Source organism: Panicum virgatum, chromosome 9N (assembly GCF_016808335.1).
Source record: "Panicum virgatum strain AP13 chromosome 9N, P.virgatum_v5, whole genome shotgun sequence".
NCBI lineage: Eukaryota > Viridiplantae > Streptophyta > Magnoliopsida > Poales > Poaceae > Panicum > Panicum virgatum.
This window is the reverse complement of record NC_053153.1, coordinates 40,825,719-40,850,806: the sequence shown is the minus strand read 5'-3', so window position 1 is coordinate 40,850,806 and position 25,088 is coordinate 40,825,719. Positions and strand designations below refer to the sequence as shown.

General features: G+C 42.6%; 2 protein-coding genes and 1 pseudogene across 2 annotated transcripts; 1 reads left to right on the top strand and 2 right to left on the bottom strand.

Annotated features, from left to right (window-relative positions):
* Window positions 1-2,065: 2,065 nt before the first annotated feature.
* LOC120692696 (endo-1,4-beta-xylanase 4-like) lies at window positions 2,066-4,987 on the bottom strand. The gene is made up of 4 exons (XM_039976070.1): window positions 4,930-4,987; window positions 4,737-4,783; window positions 3,758-4,007; window positions 2,066-3,662 (listed from the first exon to the last, which is right to left on the bottom strand). Exons 1-4 carry the CDS (start codon window positions 4,985-4,987, stop codon window positions 2,266-2,268), a joined length of 1,752 nt encoding a protein of 583 aa, XP_039832004.1. The 3' UTR covers window positions 2,066-2,265.
* A 7,743-nt stretch (window positions 4,988-12,730) lies between these two features.
* LOC120687643 (endo-1,4-beta-xylanase 4-like) lies at window positions 12,731-15,332 on the top strand. The gene is made up of 4 exons (XM_039969674.1): window positions 12,731-12,788; window positions 12,925-12,971; window positions 13,429-13,678; window positions 13,760-15,332. The coding sequence occupies exons 1-4, from the start codon at window positions 12,731-12,733 to the stop codon at window positions 15,157-15,159; spliced, it is 1,755 nt and encodes a 584-aa protein (XP_039825608.1). The 3' UTR covers window positions 15,160-15,332.
* Window positions 15,333-19,812: 4,480 nt separating this feature from the next.
* Window positions 19,813-23,027, bottom strand: LOC120689012 (annotated as a pseudogene).
* Window positions 23,028-25,088: the final 2,061 nt, after the last annotated feature.

The window sequence follows — 25,088 nt, the reverse complement described above, 5'->3', positions numbered from 1 at the left end:
ATGGGATTTCAATCAATTTTTGTCAAATATGATAATGAAGAGATGGGGGAGAAACCGAGGACATAATGAAGAGAGAGGAGAGCTGTGCATGTGCTGTGTTGTTGTCTTTCTACATAAGCAAGAGCTGCCACCTGCCACTATTTTTTTATTTTCTTAGGGGCTGGTGACCCACACCTTCCACTGAAAATGAGCCCCATTTTTCGGGGTGAGAGAAGGGGTCACCTGCCCCAAAAAATACATTTCTAGATACGGATCTACACCCTTCTATTTTATTGGAACGAGTTACATTTTAATTTGCCTCTAGAAAAAAAAACGAGACGTTGCTACAAATTATTTTTTAGTAGTGCCACTGTAGCAAAAATGGCATCTCATGCCATATTTCAATATAATGTTTTGGTGATTGATATAGACAACACAACACTTGGACTAATGTGAGTATTAAGATGATCATTCTCAGGCTTTTAGGTTCAAGTGATGACAAAGAGAAGATAGGCGTAGCTAGGCCCGAAGGGCCGCCCTACGGGGGGTTCCGCCCCTCGCGGGTCTCAGGGCAGCGCCCTGAAACCTCTTCGGTCCAAAGGACAAGAATCAAAGAGACTGTGAAGAAATTCAATACACCGGTTGAACCAATGTTAAGGAAAAGACACACGCCGGTGTAATTGTCCAGAAGCTGGAAACTGAAGATACACTCACCGGATTAACCGACGTTGAAGAAAATGCATACGTCGGTGCATTGCCAAACGAAGACCGATGAAAATACCTACACCGGTTGAACCGACGATGCATCGGTCAATTGCATCGGTTCAGTTGTCCAGAGAGGTGGTTTTTGGAGGAACGTGAAGAAGTTACACTCACCGGTTAAACCGACGCTAATATTAAATACACCGGTTGATTACATCGGTTAAACCGGCGATACACCGGTTGATTGATAACGGCTAGTTTTTCAAGTAGCAGTTTACATACACCGGTTGAACCGATGATGGCTTTTTGGGGCACGTCGGATTAACCGGCGTTAAGCACATTTCGGGCAGCTTTTCTCCAACGGCTATATTTGCTTGTGCTGCCTATATATACCCCAAGGCCGGGTCATTTGAAAGTGCTGGAGTTCAAGGAAGTATACAAGAGCTAAAGATCATCTCCAACCACCATAGAGCTTCATTGTACATCATATAGGCTTAAGCACACTTGTGAGAGTTCTTAGTGCTTGTTTAGGCTTAGTTCTTGAGAGAACTAGCTTGAGAGAAAGCCTTGCTGCGGCAAGCACCTTGTGTACTCGTCGTGTGACCCTCCGACTTGGTGTGGAGTGGCAACGACACTTTGTGCGAGGAAGGAGGCCCCTACTTGGTGTTAAAACTCCAAGATAGTGAAGACGGTGCCGTGGTGACGCTTCGAGATAGACGGTGGCGGTGACCTCGTCTTTGTGACTTGGCGTCACTTAGCCTTTGCTTGTCGGGAGCCTTGGAGGCGTGGCAAGACGGTGATTAAGCGAAGAGACTCGGCATCACACTTGTTCGTGTTGGACAAGTGGCCGTGGACGTAGGGAGGGACTTTGGTGTCCTAACCGAACCACGTTAAATCGTGTGTCTTGGTGTCTTCACGGGAGTTTGCATATCCTCTCCCTTACCGCTTTACTTACCGCATTACGTTTCCGCATTTACTCTTTCTTGCTTACCTTTACTTTCCTAGTTAGTTTGATTAGGATTGGCTATAGGTTGCAAGTCTTTTGGGGTAAGTGGAGGATAGCATAGATAAACCTTAGTCATAACTAGCATGTGTAGGACGTGTTAGGTTTATCTTATGCAATTAGATTGAGCCCTAGGTTAAAAAGCGATTAGCAACCCTATTCACCCCTCCCCTCTAGGGTCGGACACCCCGGTGATCCTTACAGCCACTCAGTTACATATTAATAGAGTCTAATTTGGCGCTTCCTATAAAAAATAAAATTTTGTAGTCTGACATTAATCTGATGGTTAAAGACTATGCTAACTATATTGTCATCAGACCATGTCTACCTTGACACAAACAAGCCGAGTGCGCAAGGCAGTATCAGACAAACATATGGGATACGAAAACCATTGCTCACTCTGATTTATTAGTGCTTATATTACCATTAGCTTACAAAAAGTCAAGCCTTATGAAATTGCTAATAGCTCACCAGTTGTGAACTGGACTTGGAGCCATTGATCCACATCTATGGTCTCCTCTCCGATTATTCACAACAAAGAAAAAAATAGAATGGACTAGTGAGCTGCTGCGCAACATTTCCTACGACTTGATGTTGATTGTGTGCTCCGACGCCGACGAGGAGGTGTCCACGGTCATTGTGTGGACGGCGGGGCCTTTTAGCGACGGGTGCGTCACCATGAACTTGTACTCGCCGAGGGGCAGGTCGAGCTCCACAGCCCCGTCGTCGTCGGTAGTGGCGGACGCGCGGTGCGTCTTCCACTCGGCGATGAGCTTGTCGACGAGGTCGCCGACGGGGAGGTTCTTGAAGTTGTTGTCCGTGAGGCACATGACGTAGCAGCCCTTCGCGTGCCACGCCGCCCACATCACGATGCCGTCCACATTGGGGTGCGAGAACCCTTCCCTGAGCACCTGCTCCAGGAACTTCACCTGGTTGGGGCTCTTGACCACGTCCACCTCGGTGAGCCACATGGGCATCTTCAGCTTGGCGAGCGTGTCCAGCGCGCTCCTCATGTAGGGGAGGTTGGGCGTGGCGAAGTGGCTCTCCAGGCCGACGCCGAGCTTGAGGCCGCCGTTGCCGGGGTAGCTGCGGATCTGGGTCATCTTGGCCACGTACTTGCTGGGCACCGGGTTTGGGTCCCCGGGCTGCTCCAGCGTGTTGAACTCGTTCATGAAGAGGATGGCGCTGTGGTCGATCTGCCCGACCTGCTGGAAGATCTGGGCCGACGCGGTGGGGCCGAGCTTGTTCTCGAAGAAGCTGAAGTGGAGGTTCTCGTTGACCACGTCCCAGTGGATGACCTTGCCGGCGTAGCGCGACACGACGGACTTGAGCCGCTTCTGCATCGCGGCCTTGAGCTGCGCGAGGTTCATGGGCGTCACCCACTTCATCTGCGAGTTCTGGTCGTCCCAGAACACGTTGTGCCCGCGCACCTTGATGCCGTACTTCTGCATCAGCTTGAGCATGGCGTCGGGGACGCGGTAGTCCTCCTGGTTCTGGCTCCACTCGGTGCTGTACCACTTCATCTCGTTCTCGAAGGTGGCCACGGTGAAGCGCGCCGAGAACCACTTCTCGTACGCCGGGAGGTCCAGGATCTCCTTGGTGATGGCGTTGCCGAAGGGGAAGCCGAGCCGGAGGAGGTCGATGCTGACGTTGGCGTGCGCCATCGGCTTGTCGTCGGCGCCCTTGGCCACCAACCGGATGGTGCGCCTCCGCGTCGCGTTGGCGGAGCGGCGGGCGTGGGCGTCCCACTCGTCGAAGGTGAAGGGCTGCAGCGAGACGCTGTCCACCCAGATGTCCACAGGGGCGTCGCTCTCGAAGTAGATCTCTCCGTGTCCGGAAGAGTAGGCGGTCATGCCTCCCTTGAGCATGCTCCAGCAGCTGGACTGCGCGATGATGGAACCGGCGACGACGCGCTCGCCGTTGGGGTCCTTGATCACCGCCTTCACATGGGCTGTGCCATTGGACACCTGCAACCACGCTGCATTTTCGCACGCACGCACGAAGCACGTAACACGGCCGATCAGGAGAAGATGATGATGAACACTTCAAACAAGCCATGCTGCAGAGGAGTACCTGATAGAGAGTAGTGCATGTCGCCCGTCATCTGAACTCTCTGGTAGACGCTGTGGGAAGGCAGCAACTTGCCGCTGCTGGATAGGTAGCTGCCCGCGCCATGCACCACCGCGAACTTGTTGCCGGACGGCGAGCTGCTCACGCCGGCCTTGATGTTCCGGAACGTCGACCAGCCCATCAGTCCGCTGTTGAACTCGCTGTTCTGGATGACGCCACCGCTGTACAAGGGCCTCATAGGATCGCGAAGGCACTGGAGATATTTTTTTTGCCACAGGTAAGAACAATAAGTTCTATTTGCTTTTGATTCGAGCAAAATTTATGGACAGTCACATAATTTTGTGTCGCCATCTCATGCTTTCTTTTTCTTTCCTTAAGGACTTAGCAGTCGCAAAAAATTAAAGTAAACATAGTTAACGCAAAACTTTATGGAGAGGGCGGAAGAAAAATTACTGGAGTAACTGATTGGAGGACAAAATGATTTTTCTGGATATGACTGCATATCAAATAGCTTTGCTTGATAAGCCAATATGTTTTAATCTAAAATACGTATTTGAAAAGTTAGTGCCCCACCTTCTAAGAACGTAGCTTTGCATGGTTGTGTTTTTACTTTTAATTTTTGTCCGGCGAAAAAGGATCTGATGAGGTGCTCTATTTTTTAAAAAAATAAGAAGTTGGCGAAACTGCTCCAATAAAAATTTGTTAGACAGGCCTGATTTGGTGACAAAATTGACCATCTCCAAGCCTTACGATTGACACTTTCTCATTTGTTAATTCTTCTCAAGAGATTCTCTCATCACTAAATTATACACAGATTTACTAGAAAAATACCATCTTTAATATTTCTCAACCTCATCCAACTCATAACGTAAAATCCATAATGTGAAAATTGTTAGATGTTTAGATGTATGGAATCCATAATGTGGGTACGTAAGAGGGAAATGTAATACATGGGTGTAGGAAAACAAACAACACAACTTGCCTCGATGCTTGCCGTGTGATCATATTCTACAGAAAGGACCATGCACCCTATGACATAAAAAAAAGGAAGACAAACATCAGCAGGTTGCCCCGAAATTACACCAAATAAAAAGAAGACGGAAACACCAATTCGCATTGTAGGAAACATTTTGCACCAAGACGAAGGACAGCGCGCATGCAGTCCAGAAACTAACCTTGAAACAGAGCTATCAAAACGAATGAGAGCACAAGCTTCTCCATGGGAACCCTCATTTTGTGTTAATCTCAGGTGCTAGGGACGATATGACTATTGGGAGGAGAAGCGAGGAATATATATAGCCATGGGAGTGGTGTTAGTGAGTGGTAGAGAGTGGTCTGCCTGTTACTTTGAATCGGTAGTACTTAGCGACAGAAGTGGTAAAACACAGAGAGACAGTCTTGCTAAATGAGTGGACGAAGCTTAGTCAAGATATTTATAGGCTTTGTAGTGCATGAAAACTTGTATTAGTAAAACGATTACGTCCATGTATGTATGTAAGAGAGAGACGTACATCTACACTAAGATCTGTCATCATGTAGCTGATTTCCTATAGACTAAATTATATTATTAGAAATTCCATGACTTCGATCTACTATCCAAAGCATAATAAAACCATAGGGCTAAATAAAAAATAGCAAAATAACCACTTTCATCCCTCAACTTACTTTCAAGGTTCAAATTCGTCCCTCAACAATCAAATAGGTCTATTTAGTCCTCAAACTTTTCATTTGGGCCTTATTCACTACTACATAATTGGTCTTTGAAAACAGGGTGATGATTATTTCACCGCCGTTGAAACCGTAGCGGAGGTGATGCTTCATCACTGCTGGTTCCAAAGTTTATGGCTGCTTGAAGTGGCCGTTGGAATCGGCAGTGATGGGCCTCAGCAGTGATGGTTTTGCCGTCCATTATTGCCGGTTAAAGCCACGAACTGGCGATGTTGAGGCACGTCACCGCTGGTTCATATCATGAGCCTGTACAGTATAAAACTCCCACCACCTTTCTTCTACACTCCGATGGCCACACTCCTCTCCTCCATTGTTACATCCGGTTTTTGCCAACTTAAACACACCCCACCCAATAGGTGAATCTTTGAAAGTTTGGGAAATAGATCCGTTTGCCTAGGACTTGATCTTGGTACCAATCCATAATGATCAAAGTCGAATCGTAAATCCTCATGAAACCTTCCCATTCTTGATGTATGGACTCCCCAACTTGTTCTAATGTTGTTGACTATCAATGCATTGGATTCCTACCATTTGTTTTACATTAATTTTACATTTCGTGATGAATTGATCATGAGAGCTTTTTTCTTCATTTTAGGAACATTTCTCATTAAAATTCATCGCCGAGGCTCCTCTTTTTGTTGTTTCAGTGTAATGTTAGTGAGTAGCAATCCATTGGATTCATACCCTTTATCTTAGGACTAATCGTGTATATTGCGATGAATTGATCGTAATTAGTTTTTTCCTTCATTTTAGTACCATTCCCCATTCAAATTTATCATGGAGGTTCCTCACATGGATATGCAAGGACCGATCACTAGAGCTCGTGCACAATGCCCAAATCTACAGGAGAGCTCATTCCTATATATATTTTGTAATTATGAGAATGGTATGCTACCTAATGATTCCCCATTCAAATTTATCATGGAGGTTCCTCACATGGATATGCAAGGACCGATCACTAGAGCTCGTGCACAACGCCCAAATCTACAGGAGAGCTCATTCCTATATATATTTTGTAATTATGAGAATGGTATGCTACCTAATGATGTTATTGTACTAAGGAATAATGGGGAGGACTAGGAAATGTTTGGAGTAAGACTTGGAGGAGAAAAAGATCAGACGGGGCGTCCAAGTCAAGCCAGATTGCCACAACATCCCGAGTTCGAATCTACCTCCGAGGCTAGGAGCACCATGTAGTAAAATGACACCTAGGTCGCAAACGCAGTCCAAATTTGATGTTCTACATATGTATGGAAATTTAAAGAGATAATCTTTCTAGGCACCGGTCCTACCTCATTATCATGTCCATATCAATAAGAATCTTCAAAACAAGTTGACATCCAGAATCTATTTAGGTGTTACGCTGCCTATTTTGGGCCATTGGCTCATGTAACTTGTTGGAGTCCATTAAGGATGTGTCCAAGGGCCCTTGGCCTAGGTCTTTATAAACTCTAGTATTCATCCACCTTAGGGTTTGGATTTTTCTCATATCAATTCTATCTTGAAAAGTTCATCATCATTTGTTTGTGACACCCCAACTTTGTGAGCTTAATCATTCATCTATAATTTTTACATTCTTTTTTTGTTTTATTTGATTCACAAGCAAGGATTAGCCTTCATAGTGAAGTCAACCGGGCAGCGCATAGTTGATAACCAAGAGATGACATTGTGCTTCGATTGTAGGCTCGGGTCTTGTGGATTGGAAGCCAGATTGCTTGTATCATGTGGTCAATAAATTGATAGTAATCCTCCTAATGGAAGATTATTCACCCTTGCGTTCCCATCACTGTTGACTTGATCACATCTCAGATGCCTTCAACTGCACAAATGAACTTATCCCATCCTCTGGCTCCATGTACGAGTGCTGCATAAATGGTTCAGCTCCTTTTGCGATAAATTGGAAACAAGGCTCCTCTTGTGTGCTCTTCAACTTTTGGTTGTCCTCTTCATGATATGCTTAAACCCCAAAGGCTTCATCTCTACCCAAACCTTCAAGAAAGGCATGACATATTAATTGAACAAACTCTACTTCTGCACATAGATGAGGGAATAGAATTTTGGCATAACTAATGAGAGCCTCTCTCTCTAGCAATAAGACTTGCAAGCCTCCGCAACCTCAATTTTTGCCTTCTAGCTATGGGCAACTCCCCTATGTCAATTCATGTGACAATCATCTTGTCCACTGGCCACTTAGTTGATGTCCTTGAATTTCAAATTTGATGTGTAAAGTGTTGTCCATCAACAGCCCCATCCAGTTGTTGTTCACCATCAGTCCCATTCTGCTAATACTCATCATCAGTCATATATTGCTCCTGTTGAGAATCCTCTTGACTTGCTTGGTCATTGCCAGATGATGAAGATTCATTGGAAGGCACCTAATAATCATGTATTATAAGAGAGTTACTAACTAGACAACTTGAAACATTAATAGAGACCATATCCAATCCTAACAAATCAACAGCAACATAATATTACAAGCAAAATCTAAACAACGACATATATTGTTAAGCTACTCCAATTGATAGATAATATACCCATAATATATAAACAAAATCTATTCAACATAAATCTACAAATAATATACCAATAGGAATAAATATTTTATATACTTACACGTGATGTGTAATCTTACCATTTTTATGAGGCAATTGTTGGCAGGCTAGGAGGCTGATCTAGAAGTTGTTGAACTTGAACAATACAAGAACATATGAAATGAATCCGAGCCTGTAGCCTAATAGGGGGAGGTGGTAAATTAGGCAAACTTAAAGCCTTAACATATGGCTCCAACTAGATTTGCACAAAATATAAACTAGATCATGCTATCTAGATGTGCAACTATGGTTCAACTAGTGTGAAATCATCATCCCAAAACTAGTTTTGCAACCTATAGTTAGTCTAGCTTGATGCTACTCTAAGAAAGTAAAGTACACAAGTTGCAAGTATGAAATGCGGAAACGTAAAGAAGGGGATGAGGAAAAGCAAACTCTTGACACAAGGATTTATCTTGTGATAACGGTAGGCATTAAGCCACCTCTTGTCCACGTTGTTGAAAAACTCAACAAGAGTACCACTTCCCAACCACCAAGTCTTTTTCGGGGACCCCTGGACTTGCCACAATGGCTCACGCCAAGTCCCCTAGTCACCTTGATCCCGCTTTCCACTAAGGAGCTTCTCCAGAAGGGTTGGGGTCTCCACATCCCTTTCATACGATCCTCGATGCCACTCCACACCAAACCGAAGAGCCGAAGACATGTCGGCGAGTCTCCAAGACTTCAAAGGCCGGCTCACTATACAAGTTTAGTTCACTGTAGAACCTACACACAAGGGATAACACCTTGCTCTTTCTCACTCTCTCATGAACTAAAATATCGCTAAAACTCTCAAAGATGTGCTAAGGCCTATGGATGTGATCATTAAGCTCAATGGTGGCTTGGAGGTGTTCTCTGGTGTGTATGCAACTTCCTTGGACTCCAGCAACCTCAAATGACCCATGGTGAGGCACCATTGAGCTGACCATTGAATTCCACCTACCCCTGTTTGCTAACATCATTGCATCGATGCCCGTCAGTTCAACCAGTTTTGAAGACTTTGATCCTTACTGCTTGACGTGCTTTCTAGATAATACAACTACCAATGCACCGACGCCTTCTTATGCACCAACAGTTTAACCGGTGGCTCTATCATTTCTTCACTTGATTGCCGTTGCAACTCCTAGATGCACCGACCCATTCATTTTCAAGGCCGTCGGTTCAACTAGCGCATGTATTCCTGCTGACATATGTCCAACTTGTCTCGGCTGTCATTTGGACACCTCAAATATATTCTTTTTCACTATGGTTTAGACATCTTGATAGTGAATTGGACATGTTGACTATGGATTGGACTTCATCCATTGGACCTAGAAATCCCACAAACTAGAGCTCACAAACATTGTTAGTCCCATTGATTATGTTGTTACACAATCACGAAAATCACAAACTATTGTCTAATGGGGCCATGTTTCTTACAACATAAGCAGTAAATCAAACAATTAGAAGTTGACTAAAATAGAGCTTGATAATTGCATGAACATTTTTCTATGCCACCATGCCGGTTGGGTCACAAGCGAAATCAATAAAAAAACATCTCACAATCTCTCCGATGACCGCAAACCACTCTAGTGGATTTTTGCAGCAGAGACAGTACAATTCAAACAACCTTGAGGCTCTGCAGTACAGTACTAGAAGAACATCCATGTTTTGCTGCACTAGAATAATCATTGAATACTAGATAGCACCAGTACACCTAAACATAGTTGTTACTACTGCAAATGAACAAGGCAAGGAGAAATGCTTTGCATCTAAGTATAAAAATTACTAATGCATCTATTTGTACAAAATTAACTATTGTATAAGAAACAAGCAGAGACAGGAACAAGCAAGAATAAGCAACAATATGCATTGGGGAATGAACTTCATGGAACTCGTCATTGTGGTGTTTCCATGGGAGTGGAGCTTGATATCCTCGAAGTCGCGGGGGAATAGCCTAGGGCCGTCGCCGTGGTAGCTGAATCCTATGTTATATTGTGATCCAAATTCATTGCACAAGAAAAGGTCGACTTTCGACAGAGTGAAGCTGAGGCCCGTCGCTGGGAGGCTTCGGCTTGTCCGATTCATATACCCTTTAGGGTTTGCTCCTCGCTGTATTATTCCTCTTGTAAGCCGCCGCTAGGCATTGTAAACACTCACCCCGATATAGTGAAGATTTGCTAGCCGGCGCCCATGGTTTTTTTCCTTCCGCACTGGAGGGGTTTTCCACATTAAATCCTCGTGTCTCTTGTGGTTTGATCTTGTTGTTCTCTATCATTTCTTCACTGTCGCTTCTAACATCCTACTCGTCGGCGGTTGGCTGAATCCTTCATGTAGTTGCTAGGGATGGCGGTGCAGTTGGAGAGGTCGTCGGGGCCTTGGTGGAGGGAACAAGGGGCCATGCACAATGGGAGGGAGCATCGATGGTTGAATTACCTTCTAGTGCTAGGCCCAGAGCCCATAGCCGCTCCCCTCATCCTCCGTCACCAACCTGCCAGGCACTGTTGGGATCGAGATGAGGATATTGATGCCATGACAGGGGAGGAAAGGGGCAGACATACAACACAGACATGGCGAGGAAGTCAGTGACAATGAGGACAAGGGCAGAGCGGTGGACACGACAAGGAAGGCGGCATCGCTAGGGGTGCGGGACGATGCGTAGGGTGAGGTGGTGATGAATCCGGCTTAGGTGGGGTTGGCCGAGGTCCAATAAATTAAGGTTTCCCAGACCCTAACAGTTCTTAGGCACACCCACTCGAGGAAAGGCCCAATCTCCCTAAAAGACTAGTCCAATAGGGGAAGGGTGACTCTCCATTTTAAGGTGGCTTCCTTCTCCCAAGCTAAGTAGGGTGGAATTATTAGAAGGCTAACTTAGTCACCGCCTGACTACAGCTGGGCCACTTGGCCCCTTTGTTGCGTCTTTGTCAACAGTTAATATTGGAGGATGTTATCATCATTTCTACCCCCTTAAATAAGGGCCCAGCTCTGATACTAAATGATGAATCTGGTCCAGGTGCAGTTGGCCGAGGCCCATTAAATTAAAGTTACCCGGACCCCAACAGTTCTTAGGCGCACCCACTCGAGGGAAGGCCCAATCTCCCTAAAAGACTAGTCAAATAGAGGAAGAGTGGCTCTCCCTTTTAAGATGGTTTCCTCCTCCCAAGCTAAGCAGAGTGAGATTATTCAGAAGCTCATACGGTCACCGCCCGACTACAACTGGGCCACTTGGCCCCTTTGTTGCATCTTTGCTAATGGTTAATAGTGGAGGATGTCCTCATCAGGTGGGTGCGGGAGCAACATCAGGGTGAGTGATGTGAGAGTAAGCGCAAGGTGAGATGGGTGCAGGAGGAGGTGGGACTGATGGGTTCAAGGTGCGGGAGGTGGTGAGGCTTATGGCATTATATTTTGAGCTTCCTGGTAGTTTCTCATCATGAAAAACTAGAAGCTCAAACAAACATCAAACCTTTTGTGCAACTTTTAGAAATCTGAAGCTAGAAAAGCTAAGTTCATATGGAAAGCTGGAAAGCTCAGATTTATAAGTTTTTCGTAGCCCTTTGAGCTCAAAAGCTAAACACATCTTCTAAAAACTAGTTTTAGTTTTTCAGAACCAAAAAGGCACTTTTTAGAAAATCTCAAAAGCTGCAGCTCAAACAAATGCCTTCAGTTTCAACCAAGCTTATACGAAAACTATTAAAATTATTGGATTAAAATAGTATCTTTAGATTCATTATAAAATATACTTTCGAATTTATCTATTTTCTATTGCAATGTTAAATTTTTTTCTATAAATTTGATCAAACATAAAAATGTTTGACATAGGATAAAATTGGAATGGTTTTTTAGAAGGATGGGAGTATACATATTGGGCGTGTCTGGTTTCGGTCAGCCAGGCCAAATTTTGGCTTGCCCATATATTTGGCCGTTGTTTGGTTGTAGTTAAATTTCAGACAGCTCAAAAATAATTGCAGTGGCCGACCACAGTCAAAAGCGGGCGCTGCATGGGGCGAGCTCAGGCAAGCAAATCGTTGCCCCCGATTTGGCTGACGAGCTGCCAAAACTTCCACGGGTGAGGTGTCAGGCAACCATTGTGCTTGCCCTTACTTCAATACTTAGATTGTCGCTCTTCAAATGCTAATATGTACCAAATTGTATATCTAATTATATTGATGATTTGTTTCACCATTGAACTCCTTAAAATTTTATATACAAAACAACAATAAAGAAAAAAATATATAATGTCTAGTGCTACCAAAAGTTTATCATGCCCTGAATTGGCTATGACCAAATTTTGGCTTAGCAAGTTAGGGCAGTTAGTATCCAAACATGCCCATTGCAGTATCTGGATCTATTTTCGTGGTACGCAGAACGCCAGAACTTGCATGTGTGCTGTATCCTTGGATCACCTTCCATGTTTGTGGCTTTGTATTTTTTTTTGTGTTGGTATAACTAATAAGTGACAGTCACATATTTGGGTGGGAATCTCCTCGGTGATACTACACAACAGCAGAAGCCTATAAATAACCTGAGATTATTTGCGTCCACTCGTTACCTCTTCTTCCGGGGAGTACAACACTACCGATTCAAAGTAATAGCCACACCACTCTCTGCCAAGGACTAAGCCAGTTTTCGTGCCTATATATACTCGTTCGCCTCTCCAGTAACTGTGTCAGGGAGATTCAAAATGAAGGTTCAGAGGGAGAAACTGGTGCTTTCTCTATTATGCGTTGCTTCCTTACAGGGTTCGTCGATCTAACTTATTTAATTTTGTTGCAGATCCGAGAGAAAATCAGGTCCAAATAGTGTCACATTTTCCATTTTCTCATATGATATGTCCACGTGTAACGCAGTAGATGCATGTTTGTCTCTTTGATGCAGGATGTATGGTCCACTCCGTTGAATATGATCATACAGCAAGCATCGAGGCAACTCCCCTCTCCCTAAACTACTCATCTCCTCCAAGAATAATTAAGAAAACTGTCAATGGTGCCATGTGGCAGGATATATATACAGATTATATTATCTTTTGAATCCTACTGGCAAGGAAAAATCGTAAACAGCGTTAACTTCTGTTGTGAGAAACTCCTGCATTATTAGACAATCTGAAACATACTAAATGGTTGTTGTGTTAACTTTCAGTTGAATGTACGTTCAGTTAATAGCTAGATCACAGTTCGAAGTTCATCAACTCATTACAAGACTTAACAAATCAGCCCATTTATATAGATCCAGTTAGTCTCAGGGAAGTAAATAAATTCATGCGTTCCCTCTTTATTAATTAATTAAGTTCCTAGATCTCTACTAGAGAAATGGCCTTAAGAATCCCGTTGAAATTGTCAAGTGAACATAACTCGTTCTTGTTTCGGCCCCCACGCATTGCAGTGCCTTGGCGACCCGATGAAGCCCCTGTACAACGGCGGCATCATCCAGAACGCCGAGTTCAACAGCGGCCTGATGGGCTGGTCGACGCACCGGAACATCAAGACCGGCGTGCGCAGCTCGCCGTCCGGCAACAAATTCGCCGTGGTGCGTGGCGCAGGCGGCACGCTGTCCAGCAGCGGCAACGTTCTGCCGTCCCAGAGCGTCTACCAGAGGGTCCGGATGCAGCGCGACACCCACTACTCGCTGTCCGGTACGTGCATTTATACCAGGCTGCGAGCGTGCATGCATTAGTTACTCATCTCTTCCTGATGCGTGAGCATCTTGCGCGCAGCATGGCTGCAGGTGCACGCCGGCTCGGCCCACGTGAAGGCAGTGGTCAAGGCCCCGCATGGAGAGCGCATCATCGCAGGCTCCGTCGTCGCGCAATCCGGCTGCTGGAGCATGCTCAAGGGAGGCATGACCGCCTCCTCTTCCGGACACGGAGAGATCTATTTCGAGAGCGACGCCCCCGTGGACATCTGGGTGGACAGCGTCTCGCTGCAGCCCTTCAGCTTCGACGAGTGGGACGCCCACGCCCGCCGCTCCGCCAACGCGACGCGGAGGAGCACCATCCGGTTCGTGGCCAAGAGCGCCCACGACGACAAGCCGATGGCGAACGCCACCGTGATCATCGAGCTCCTCCGGGCCGGCTTCCCGTTCGGCAACACGATGACCAAGGAGATCCTCAACCTCCCCGCCTATGAGAAGTGGTTCACGTCGCGCTTCACCGTGGCCACCTTCGAGAACGAGATGAAGTGGTACAGCACCGAGTGGAACCAGAACCAGGAGGACTACCGCATCCCGGACGCCATGCTCAAGCTCGCCAACAAGCACGGCATCAGGGTGCGCGGGCACAACGTGTTCTGGGACGACCAGAACTCCCAAATCCGGTGGGTGAGGCCCATGAACACGGACCAGCTCAAGGCCGCCATGCAGAAGCGGCTCAAGTCCGTCGTGTCGCGCTACGCCGGCAAGGTCATCCACTGGGACGTGGTCAACGAGAACCTCCACTTCAACTTCTTCGAGGGCAAGTTTGGCCCCACCGCGTCGGCGCAGATCTACAACCAGGTCGGACAGATCGACCACAGCGCCATCCTCTTCATGAACGAGTTCAACACGCTGGAGCAACCCGGCGACCCCAACCCGGTGCCCAGCAAGTACGTGGACAAGATGACCCAGATCCGCAGCTACCCCGGCAACGGCGGCCTCAAGCTCGGCGTCGGCCTGGAGAGCCACTTCTCCACGCCCAACTTCCCTTACATGAGGAGCGCGCTGGACACGCTCGCCAAGCTGAAGCTGCCCATGTGGCTCACCGAGGTGGACGTCGTCAAGGGCCCCAACCAGGTGAAGTTCCTGGAGCAGGTGCTCAGGGAAGGGTACGGCCACCCGAGCGTCAACGGCATGATCATGTGGGCGGCGTGGCACGCCAACGGATGCTATGTCATGTGCTTGACGGACAACAACTTCAAGAACCTCCCCGTCGGCAACGTCGTCGACAAGCTCATCGCCGAGTGGAAGACGCATAGCAAGGCTGCCACCACAGATGAGAACGGCATCGTTGAGCTTAACCTCCCGCACGGCGAGTACAACTTCACCGTGACACACCCGTCGGTCATGGGCGCCACCATCCGCACCATGACGGTTGATGCTGCTTCCTCCGCGTCGGAACACACTATCACCGTCAGAGTGTAGGAATTTCGACGTCCGTGTGATATTTAGTGATTCTTTTTTCTTTTTTTTTGCCTCTTTGTAAATAATTGGACTTGAAGAGCTGAGATTGACCAGAGAATGGTCCAATGGAGATCCTCCGAACACTAATAAAAAAACGGGAACGCTCCAAAATTTCACCCGTTGCTACAAATAGAGCGGAATTACTGTAGCATCCGACCCACTCCTAGAAAAACATTTTTAGGGGCGGGTCACCTCCTCACTCGCTTCTAAAAATGAGTGACATTTGTAGGGGCGGGTCATGTTCTCACCCGTTTCTACAAATCCATTTTTAGGGACAGGTGATGGCATGACCGCCTCTACAAATGGTCCCACACAAAAAAATTCATAACTTTTACATATGATCTGACGAAGTCAAACTTTATACTAAAATTGTAGAGAATGATGACATTTAAAACTCTGTAGTTGGCAACTTTTTCATTTAAGGTCATATAATGGTCCAAAAAATTACTATAAGTTCTCTAATAGTTATAACTATATAGTATCTCATATAACTCAAGTCATACTTTGAAGTTTCCACAATCTTACTCAAATATACTAGGCATATTTTTTTATGTTTCTATAGTTCACAATAACCATAGCGTAGAACTTCCATATTTTTTTAATTTGTTTTGCTATATGTAAATAATTAAATGAATTTTTAGATAAAATAGAAAAATATTTATAGGGGCTGGTGGTGGCATCACCTGCCTCTACAAACCAATTTCAGAATTAATATAAAACAATAGCATACCCTATAGAGTCACAAGTTATTGTGTAGTGTGGTGGTAAGAAAGGTACGCGTGAGGCTTGAGATAGCCTGTCCGAATCCCGATTTATGCAAGTGTGCATATCTCATTAAAAAAATTGTATCTCGATAAGAGAGGGGCTTGTGGTGGTGACCGGTTAGTATGCATATTTTTTATTTTTTATTTTTCTGTTTTTGAGGTTTTTCTATTTTTTCATGTTCTGGAAAATAATATGTAGGGACGGGTGAGCCAATGACCTGGGGTGGTCATAGTATCCGTCCCTCCAAATCCGATTTTTAGCTGCAAAAACTAAGAACGGGTATCACATCCGCCTCTAAAAATAGATTTTTACCCACCCCTAAATATCGTTTTTGTATTAGTGAAAATTGGAGTGTTCGCCCGGCATTTTGTCGTTGGTATAAAATATCTTATGCCACAACAAAAATCAATATTGTATAGTATTATAGTGTAGCATCAAGAAGCAAAACAACACAACTAAAGAGGGCCTCGCACACGGTCCGTAGCACCTTTCACTAGCCCCTCCACTCTGAAAAATTTAACCAGGAGTATGCTAGTGGGCATATCACTCCCTGTTCTCGATTGATCCAGGGAAGGAAAGCTTTCTTAGAAACATGTTGTCATATGTACACCATATATACAATCACTACGGTTGAAACCATGAACCAACAGTAGTTTTTTCCTACAGGCCTCCACCGCCCTTCTCTAGTCCAACAAAATAAGTTCTCCAAAATGACTAATAAGCCATTTTTGGTCCAAAATTATTTGTTACTTGGAGAGCTTAACTACATTTATTGAACAAAAGTGGGGGCGGCATATATAGTTCATTCACATAGACACATTCGAATCACATATTTGCACAACCTACTCATTGCACCAATATATAGAATTCGCATTGGCACCAAGCTCTACCTATTTCTAAAGAGAGGATTGTTTACTCATCAGTTCATTATTGACTTTAGTTCATTATACTTCTCATCGGATGTGGTATCGAGGTCGTCTTATCTCCCTCTTGTAAATACTAAGCGAGCTAGATAGAAACTCAGCAACATGAGAAAGGGGAAGGACGGGGATAGGCGTGACTTACCTTGAGAAGGAAGTACCCGTAGGTATATTTGTTAGTAATCACATAAATTACACACTTAATAATATTATAGTCCATGTTTAAACTTTACTTATCCAAAATATTAAAGTGGATACATAACATTTCACTTTGTAACTCGAGAAATCATATATAGTTGGCTTCTTTTGTCATGTATCCGGTTTAATTGGCCCATGCCTTGATACAAGAAAGATTGCTCGAAAGTTGTTAGACCCAGGCCCACTATGCACATAACATAAATATTTTTCGCGTAATATTCACGGGCTACGCGGCTAGCGGGATTCAAATCCGCGACCTCCAGCCCGCGCTTGACCTCCTCTACCACTGCATCACACTCTCACTTGTGTCTATACTCCGTTTTCTTTCCCCACATATTATACCAAACCGAGTGTAAATTGGTTGTTTGAAGCCCTAAACGAATTCAAATTAAAAAGTTATCAACTAGAAAGTTTCATAACTTTTTGAGATCTACAACTTTCATTTCGGTTGTTTCCCCATCTGAGGTCATTTACATAATTTAAAATTCACTTTGCCATGTGCCAGATCAAGAGCACACACAAAAGCCTGGTTATTTGCCGTGTGCTGTGGATCTGGCACATGGCAAAGAGAATTTCAGAATTCAAATAACCCATTTTTAGGTGGTGGACCATCCTCTACCAATGGGCGAACCGTCCGCCGTTCAAGATGTTCAGACATCTGAACGTCTTGACCTAGGGACGGTCCGCCATTGGGGGCGGACAGTCCGTCACCTAAAAATAGGTAATGACAAATTTAAAGCACATTTTGAAGCAGTAAATTAATTCAAATAGAAAAAATTTCAACTAGAAAGTTGTATAACTTCTGAAGATCTGGAACTTTTATTTTGATCATTTGTTCATCCGAAATAGTGGTAGTAACAATATTCACAAATCTTATATATCTCTCTTCTAGTTTCAGTAAACTATATGAAAGATGTTTCCATTTGTAAGCCTCGTATATGAAAAAATTGTAAAACACACTCCAATTTTTACCACAACCTCCACGTATGATATAATGAGACATTGACAAATCTCATAATTTTCAGACTTCATTTGCTTTTTTTAGAATTTTAAAATTATTCGAACACACATTCCTGGTCATATTTCCTGGTCAAGATGTTCGAAGTTTCATTTCATTTGATAGGTAAGGCCTCAAACTAGGTTAAATAACATGAATATTATTTTTCCACTCATTTTATTATATTATTTGAATCACTTGTCGTTCAAATTTGACTTGATTCAAAAAATTGCTTGAAATGCAATTAATTAGTTAAATATAGCAAATAAATAAAAAATGTACCAAAAATTAACATAGATTACCACATGTTGTATGTGATAGTTTCGAGGTGAGAAGAGAAATTTTTTTATTACGTTGCCGTGTGCAAAAAATACACACGGCAATTATATTAAATTGCCATGTGCCAGAAAAAAGCAGAGGCAAAGTATGTCTTTGCCATGTACCAAGAAAAAGCACATGGCAAAGTATGTCTTTGCCGTGTGCCAAGAAATAGCACATGGCAAAGCTTCGTTTTGTCGTGTATTATATCTTTGTAGACACTCGGCAAAAGTGTATTTTGCTGTGTGCCCGAAAAATGGCACACGACAAATGATGGGGCACACGGTTTATAAGCAGTTTCTGGTAGTGCTAGTTCAGATGGTGAGGGCATCACTCCCATTGTAAGCTGAAATGAGGAAACCAATACTAAATTAGTGCAGTTTTATATGACGAGCAATCTACATACATTGACAAAAAACAATTTATAGTGTGTGAAACAAATCTAGACAACACAGTAAGGTTCTTAGTCTCCTTTTTCGAAACCATAGTAAGTTCCTACTGAATTACTGTGAAACAGTTTCAGTTTCATGTGTTCCAAACATCTAGGAAAAGGAAAATGAAAGGTGTAGTATAAAGCACTAGGATCCATAGCTACACACCATGTTTCATCTCTCTGAACTAATTTCTACCACACCGACCGCACGATTTCAGCTTGCGACGTTATAATACTCGTGTACAACATCAATCATCAGGGTCTACAGTAGAAATCTACATCAATTGGCAGTTCTAAGTAGCAATTTCCCCACCAGCAGGTTCCCCTGCATGATATAATAATGAACTTTAACCCACTCCGCGCCCTATAACTCGATAGCTCTCCATTTCTTGTGTCCAAAGATGGTAAGTTGAGTGACACCCATACCTTCGGTTGTGTTTTGGGCTTGATAAATTGATCTAGCAGAGATAATCGAAGGCAGGGAGATCCAAGGGCGTGTGCTACAACTGCAAGCACTAGTACATAACATGTCTTTAGTAACACCAGCTTATGTTACTATAGCTTAATAAATGTGTTACTAGGTCGCCTAGGAACACATATTGTATGAGTTCCTATGTTTGATGTTACAACACTATGATCTATTGGAACACAAGAAATGTGTTCCTTTTTCATAGAAAAATTGTTACTACTTTGTAACACAATTATTGATATGGTAGAACATTAGTATGGGTTACAACGATTCTCTTGTGTAACACATTTTTTGAGCTATAGCAACACTTATACATATGGTAGTAACACTTTTTGTGAACAAAGTTATGAAATTTCAGAACATATGGTTTGTAACACATGCTTTACCTATTGTAACACATCCATTATTTAAAATAATAAACTATTATACACTTCAATATGTCATATAATGTAATTTTGGGAGGAAGCATGACATACTGTAGAATCACACAAACACACAATTTTCAATAATCAGAGGAAGCTGCATTGATTTTAGGAAGGGAAAACAGTACTTGTTCACATCGTGTAGTGGTATATTTACAAAACATCCTAGACAACAAATGTTCATAGCTGTGGATGCTACAAGTTTGTAGTAGTAGAAATGAAATCTAAATAGAAATATGCATTATTCTGGAACTTCACTGCTTTTGATCCATTCTTTTGCTCATTGAAATGTATGACTTCAACCATTGATCATTTCAACCTGCATAGAGAATTGTGACATTAATAATTTCAGTATGCCTAGTAAATGTAGTGGTAACAGTACATATTTCGAAATGTAGTCTTAACATACACAAATTGATGGCCAAGCAATTGGTGTTCCTTTGGCATGGGCATCACCAATGGTTTCGCAGCCAGTCATGGGCCTTACTAATGGCTCATCTTGTACAGTTGGATGATTGATATGCACTTTGTAGAACTGATTTCCAATCTCAACTCCACCAACATTTGCTTTTGGACTAGAGCTCAAAATGGTTGCATATGCCACAGTTGTCTTCTTTGGATAGTTTGCAGTCTTAAGCAATACTGTGGATCCAACCTACATTGAATTAACAAAGTCACCAACTGATCAGTTGCTGACCATCAAGCATGAGTTGCACAAAAGGAACAGGTTTGAACAATTTTCTTTATGTTTGCTCACCTTAATTGAAAGAGTTGGTGTATATTTTGAACGCTTATGGCTTGTGGCCTTATCATGAGCTGCAGCATGTTGTGTCACTGCTCCATGTTGATTCTTAGTCATTTGAAGTAAGATACAAAATCATACGGTAAATCATGCAATGTTTTTGCTAAAAATATTGCTGTAATGAAAGGAGAATAGTGATTATTACATACCTTTATGTTTCTTATTTTTCTAACATCACTTGAATTCTGAGTATATCTATGAATCTGAAAGCAAGTGGAAACCAATGCATTTATACAATGGTAGGGAGTCCAATTATTAAATTCTGGAATGAATGAAACATTGCATGACTATTATATCATTTTTCAATGAATCAGCAGGAGCAATGTACCTCCTTTTGTGTCGGATAATTAGTGGAGCACTGTGGGGATGAGGGCTCTACTTCCTGGTGATTGGATAATACCTTGTAATTAGCAACATCTTGACACTGGTTCCAACATATTGAGATACAATCATCTAAGAGTTGAATGCACTTAAATCACAATGCTAGGAGTAAATTTTACCAATCCTTCCCTCTGGTGAAATAATTCATCTCCATGGTTTGGTTGAGCACACTGAACTCTCTGCAAAATTGTAACAATCTTAAAGCCAAGATAGATTATACTATGTGAATGTCAAAACATGAAAAATGGAAAAGTATACCTTTCTATGAACTGCAGGTTGCTGAAAGTTGCCATGATCAATTGATATGCAATTGGCCTAGAAAGGATATTGAGTTTTAGTACAATTTCAATATGGATAGTGGCTGAAACAGTAGGGCCAACAATTGGCCTAACTAGCATGGGTAAAGTTGTCATGTCCTCCAAAGACAAGTAGCATCATAAGATTATTCTGATAGGATGGTATAAATAGTGAAATTTTGATTACACATACATCTAGTCCCTATATTTTTTTGCATCAGTAAACGCTCTATTTTTGGGCATATACACAAAGTTCTAGATGTCTAAATTGTTAAGCTGCATCCCCTCCCCCCCCTAAATTTATTTCTTGGTTCCCTCCACTGAATATAGAGTTAGAGGAAAGATAGTGGTACCTTTGTTGTTGGTCCATCATCATCCTGGTGTCTCTTCTTGTCTATGAGTTCTTCAATAAGTTTGTCTTGGTTTCTTGCATGCTCTTTGAGTTGCTTTATTTCCTCCAACATATGAGTCTCTACGCCAGATGATGACCCATCTATTGTAGCTATATCAATATCCTTTAAATGGCTTGTTGTTCGGCCATAAACTTATTTAGGAACCGGAAGCAATCCCATGCCATGAACTTGCCCAGGTTTCTCTTCTCCTAATATTTGATGTAATGCATCACCTTCCCATGCAACTCTTCCCTCGCTATTTTGTGCTAACTCTGGTTGTTTATCTATGATATTTTCCAACTGCATCTATAATTGGAAATGCATAAACCAATACTGCTATTACTAAAGGACATGAACTTGATATTTACATATGTTTGTCTGTGGTAAATATCATACCGTAGCCTCATTTGTCCCCTTGACCCTTTTTCTGTGAGTAGCTAGGTAAACTTTTGCTCTATGTGGTGGTTTTTTTGCCGGATCAGATTGCCTCTAAAAAGATGATAAGAACAAAATGATAAGAGAAAATTGAGCAACATATTGAATATATAATAGGGGCTCACCAAGTCCTCAAACCAACGAGCATAACTCTTTGTGCCTACTGTATGTGTTGTCTTCTTCATTTCACGACTTCTTTTGTTCTTGTCACTAAGGTCCTGCAGCATAGTGAATTTATAAATATTGAACATGTTTATAAAGAAAAAAGAATATCACAAATTATTATGCAGTAGTTACCTTTGCTTTTGTTGACTTCCAATATCTTATTAGGGCTTTCCACTGATCTTTATCAATATCATTTGGACATAGCTTGTACAAAGTTGATTTTTTCTTCTTTGGATTAAATAGCTTCTTTTTTAATGTTGCCTTGTACTTTCTCCAATCTCTCCCAATTGATTTTAGTATCCACTTCTCACACGAGTGAGGATACAAGAACTTTGTCTAAAATCAGATAGATATAATGAGTAAAGTTAACTATTTGGCAGCTCCACCTGAATGTAGTGTACTATGAGCTCAAACAAGGATACTTGAAGTTCCAGCCATTCTATGAGCAAAGGATGAACTGAAGTATAGTTTTAGCATGCTAAGTTGTAAAATGGAGCATACCTGGATGCATTGAAGTATTGTTTCAGCACTATCCTTCTTGACCTTTCTCCAATCATTGACATCTATAGGACAATACCCACCATTTCGTGCTATGGTCCCTAAAAATTGCCCTAAAAGACCACCTTCTTTTCCAATAGGTTGCCCAAGCTGGTTGCACTTTACTAGTATTCACTTTTCCTCAGGTAGATTCCAAACATGTGCCAAAACGGTTTTCTTTCAAATGGTTACGTCATTGCCATCACCTATAAGTTAGCTGACATTAGTAATGCAGTCCACATGTATTAGAATAATCCAAGTACAATGGTGTTTCACATCTTTACCTGGTGGTTCATCATGCTGGTGGTCAATTTCATTGACATATTCCGCATTTGTTTGAATTATATTTATGCTCTGCTTTTTCTTTGTACCCCTTTTACCTATAATCAAATGTTGGAAAAATCAAAACATGTTCAGTATGATGTCCATGTCATTGATTCCCTGTATGGAGAACATAGTAATTTCAAAGGAGATGATAGTTGAAAAAAAAAACAGAATGAGTACCATGCATAAGTTTTATTTAGATGCTCAAACATACACAGGTCAAGCTACCTTTAGTCTTATTTCGTGCAGATTTGGTTGGTGAAATGATGGCCATTCTCTGTCTTGTCACAAATAAGCTAACATTCTTCGTCCTCTCATTTTCGTTAAGCATTTCCATCACATCAGCATCCAACTGTATTTGAACCAAACTATCTCTTCTCTTATAGTATAAATAGTCAATTGTTGTGAACCCATATTCCTCAATTTACTCAATTAAGCTGAAATAACTTATCTCATCTCTGTCCATTTCCCTTTGCACATATTCCTGTCCTGCAGCTGTTCCATGGCATTCAAGTTCCAGGGTCCAAATATCCTCAGCCATGACAGCACAATCTAATCTCAAATGAGCACCATGGGAGAAGATAATATGGTTAGAAAAATATTAAGAGTATCAACTGAATATTATTGTTAACAGAACATATCATGGTATTGAAATAAATCCTTGTCTAAAATATATCCTAAGAAACAAGAAAGGCATTAGCAGGGAAAGTGCTTCAGAATCAGATACTTCAACAATGTCAGAAGGCGACTACACCGAAAGCATCAAAATCAGTAGGGTTATATGGAGGCCTCATGCCATGCACAATTTTAGATGACAGTGGATCAGAATTTTGACAACATTATGATAAGTAAACTGAATCGAAATTGCTAGGGTTAACAGGAGAGAGGCGAAGATGACCCTTTGATTGCACATGTATAGAAGTATTAGAAGATGATTCTTCAAATTCGGAACAGCTATAAATTAAGATCCAGTTGAATTGTCATGAGGATGAGAGGGATTGGATGAGAGATGGCATACCGTAGGGGATAATGGAGTCGTTCTCTGTTCTGCGCCGTGAATTCCTCAGATGGTGTGGTTCAAGTGCTGCAGGGTCAAATTGACGAGAAGATCCAGAGCTGCTACTTGGGATCGGAGGTGAGGATAATCAGGAGGTGAGCATCGTCCAGAGCAGAATTAATCACACTTGGGGTCGGAGGTGAGGATGATATTGGTGGGAGCTCGGATAGAGGGGAGGTCGTGATAGAGTCGAATAGAGGGAGATCGGAAGGAGAAATGCAACTGAACTGCCGGGTTTGTCTCGGGAGGTGCGGTGGGCTGAACATTTTTCGGTGGGAAGATTTGGAGGGAAACCAATCTCAGTAAAAAGTTGGAGGGAAACACTCGTGCCAAAAGTTAGGTGCCAATGACGAGAAAATTATGTACCAAAACCGAAAGGCACTATCTAGAAAAGTTGTTGTTATGTGATAGTGCTCCTGATAATTGTCGTATGTCATACACAATATGGCTTCTATTTGTTTTATCTTTTTCTCAGAGGCTGGACAAAACATTTAAAATTCATCGAAAATGATGAATGGATAAATTCAAAAGCAAGAGAAAATTTCACAAAATGAACACAAAATTCAGCACCTGCAAATGATGGTCAGTTTGAATAAGAGAGCTGAAACTCTGAACTGCTTGCTGAAAGAAGTTGAAACATCAATATTTAGGATCTTATAAAATAATATTTAAATGTGGGAATTGGATGACAAGTTCCCAATCATATAGATGGATGTTTGGGGTTTTCTAATGTGTTATTTGTTTTCCATGAAAGAGTGGTTAAGGTACTTGATTAAATTCAAAGTCACCTAATAGGAATAAGAATTGAAACTCTGAATTTCAGTTTAAGTCGACCTGTTCGGAGCAAGTTTTGAAATGTTTAGAGGCCAAACCAGCAAAAGTTACTGAAACAAAAGTTGTAGATAATTTTCAAAACTACAACTTTGATTTTTGTATATTTTGAAGTTCAGTGAGAGAATTTGGAGGAAAATGCAATACA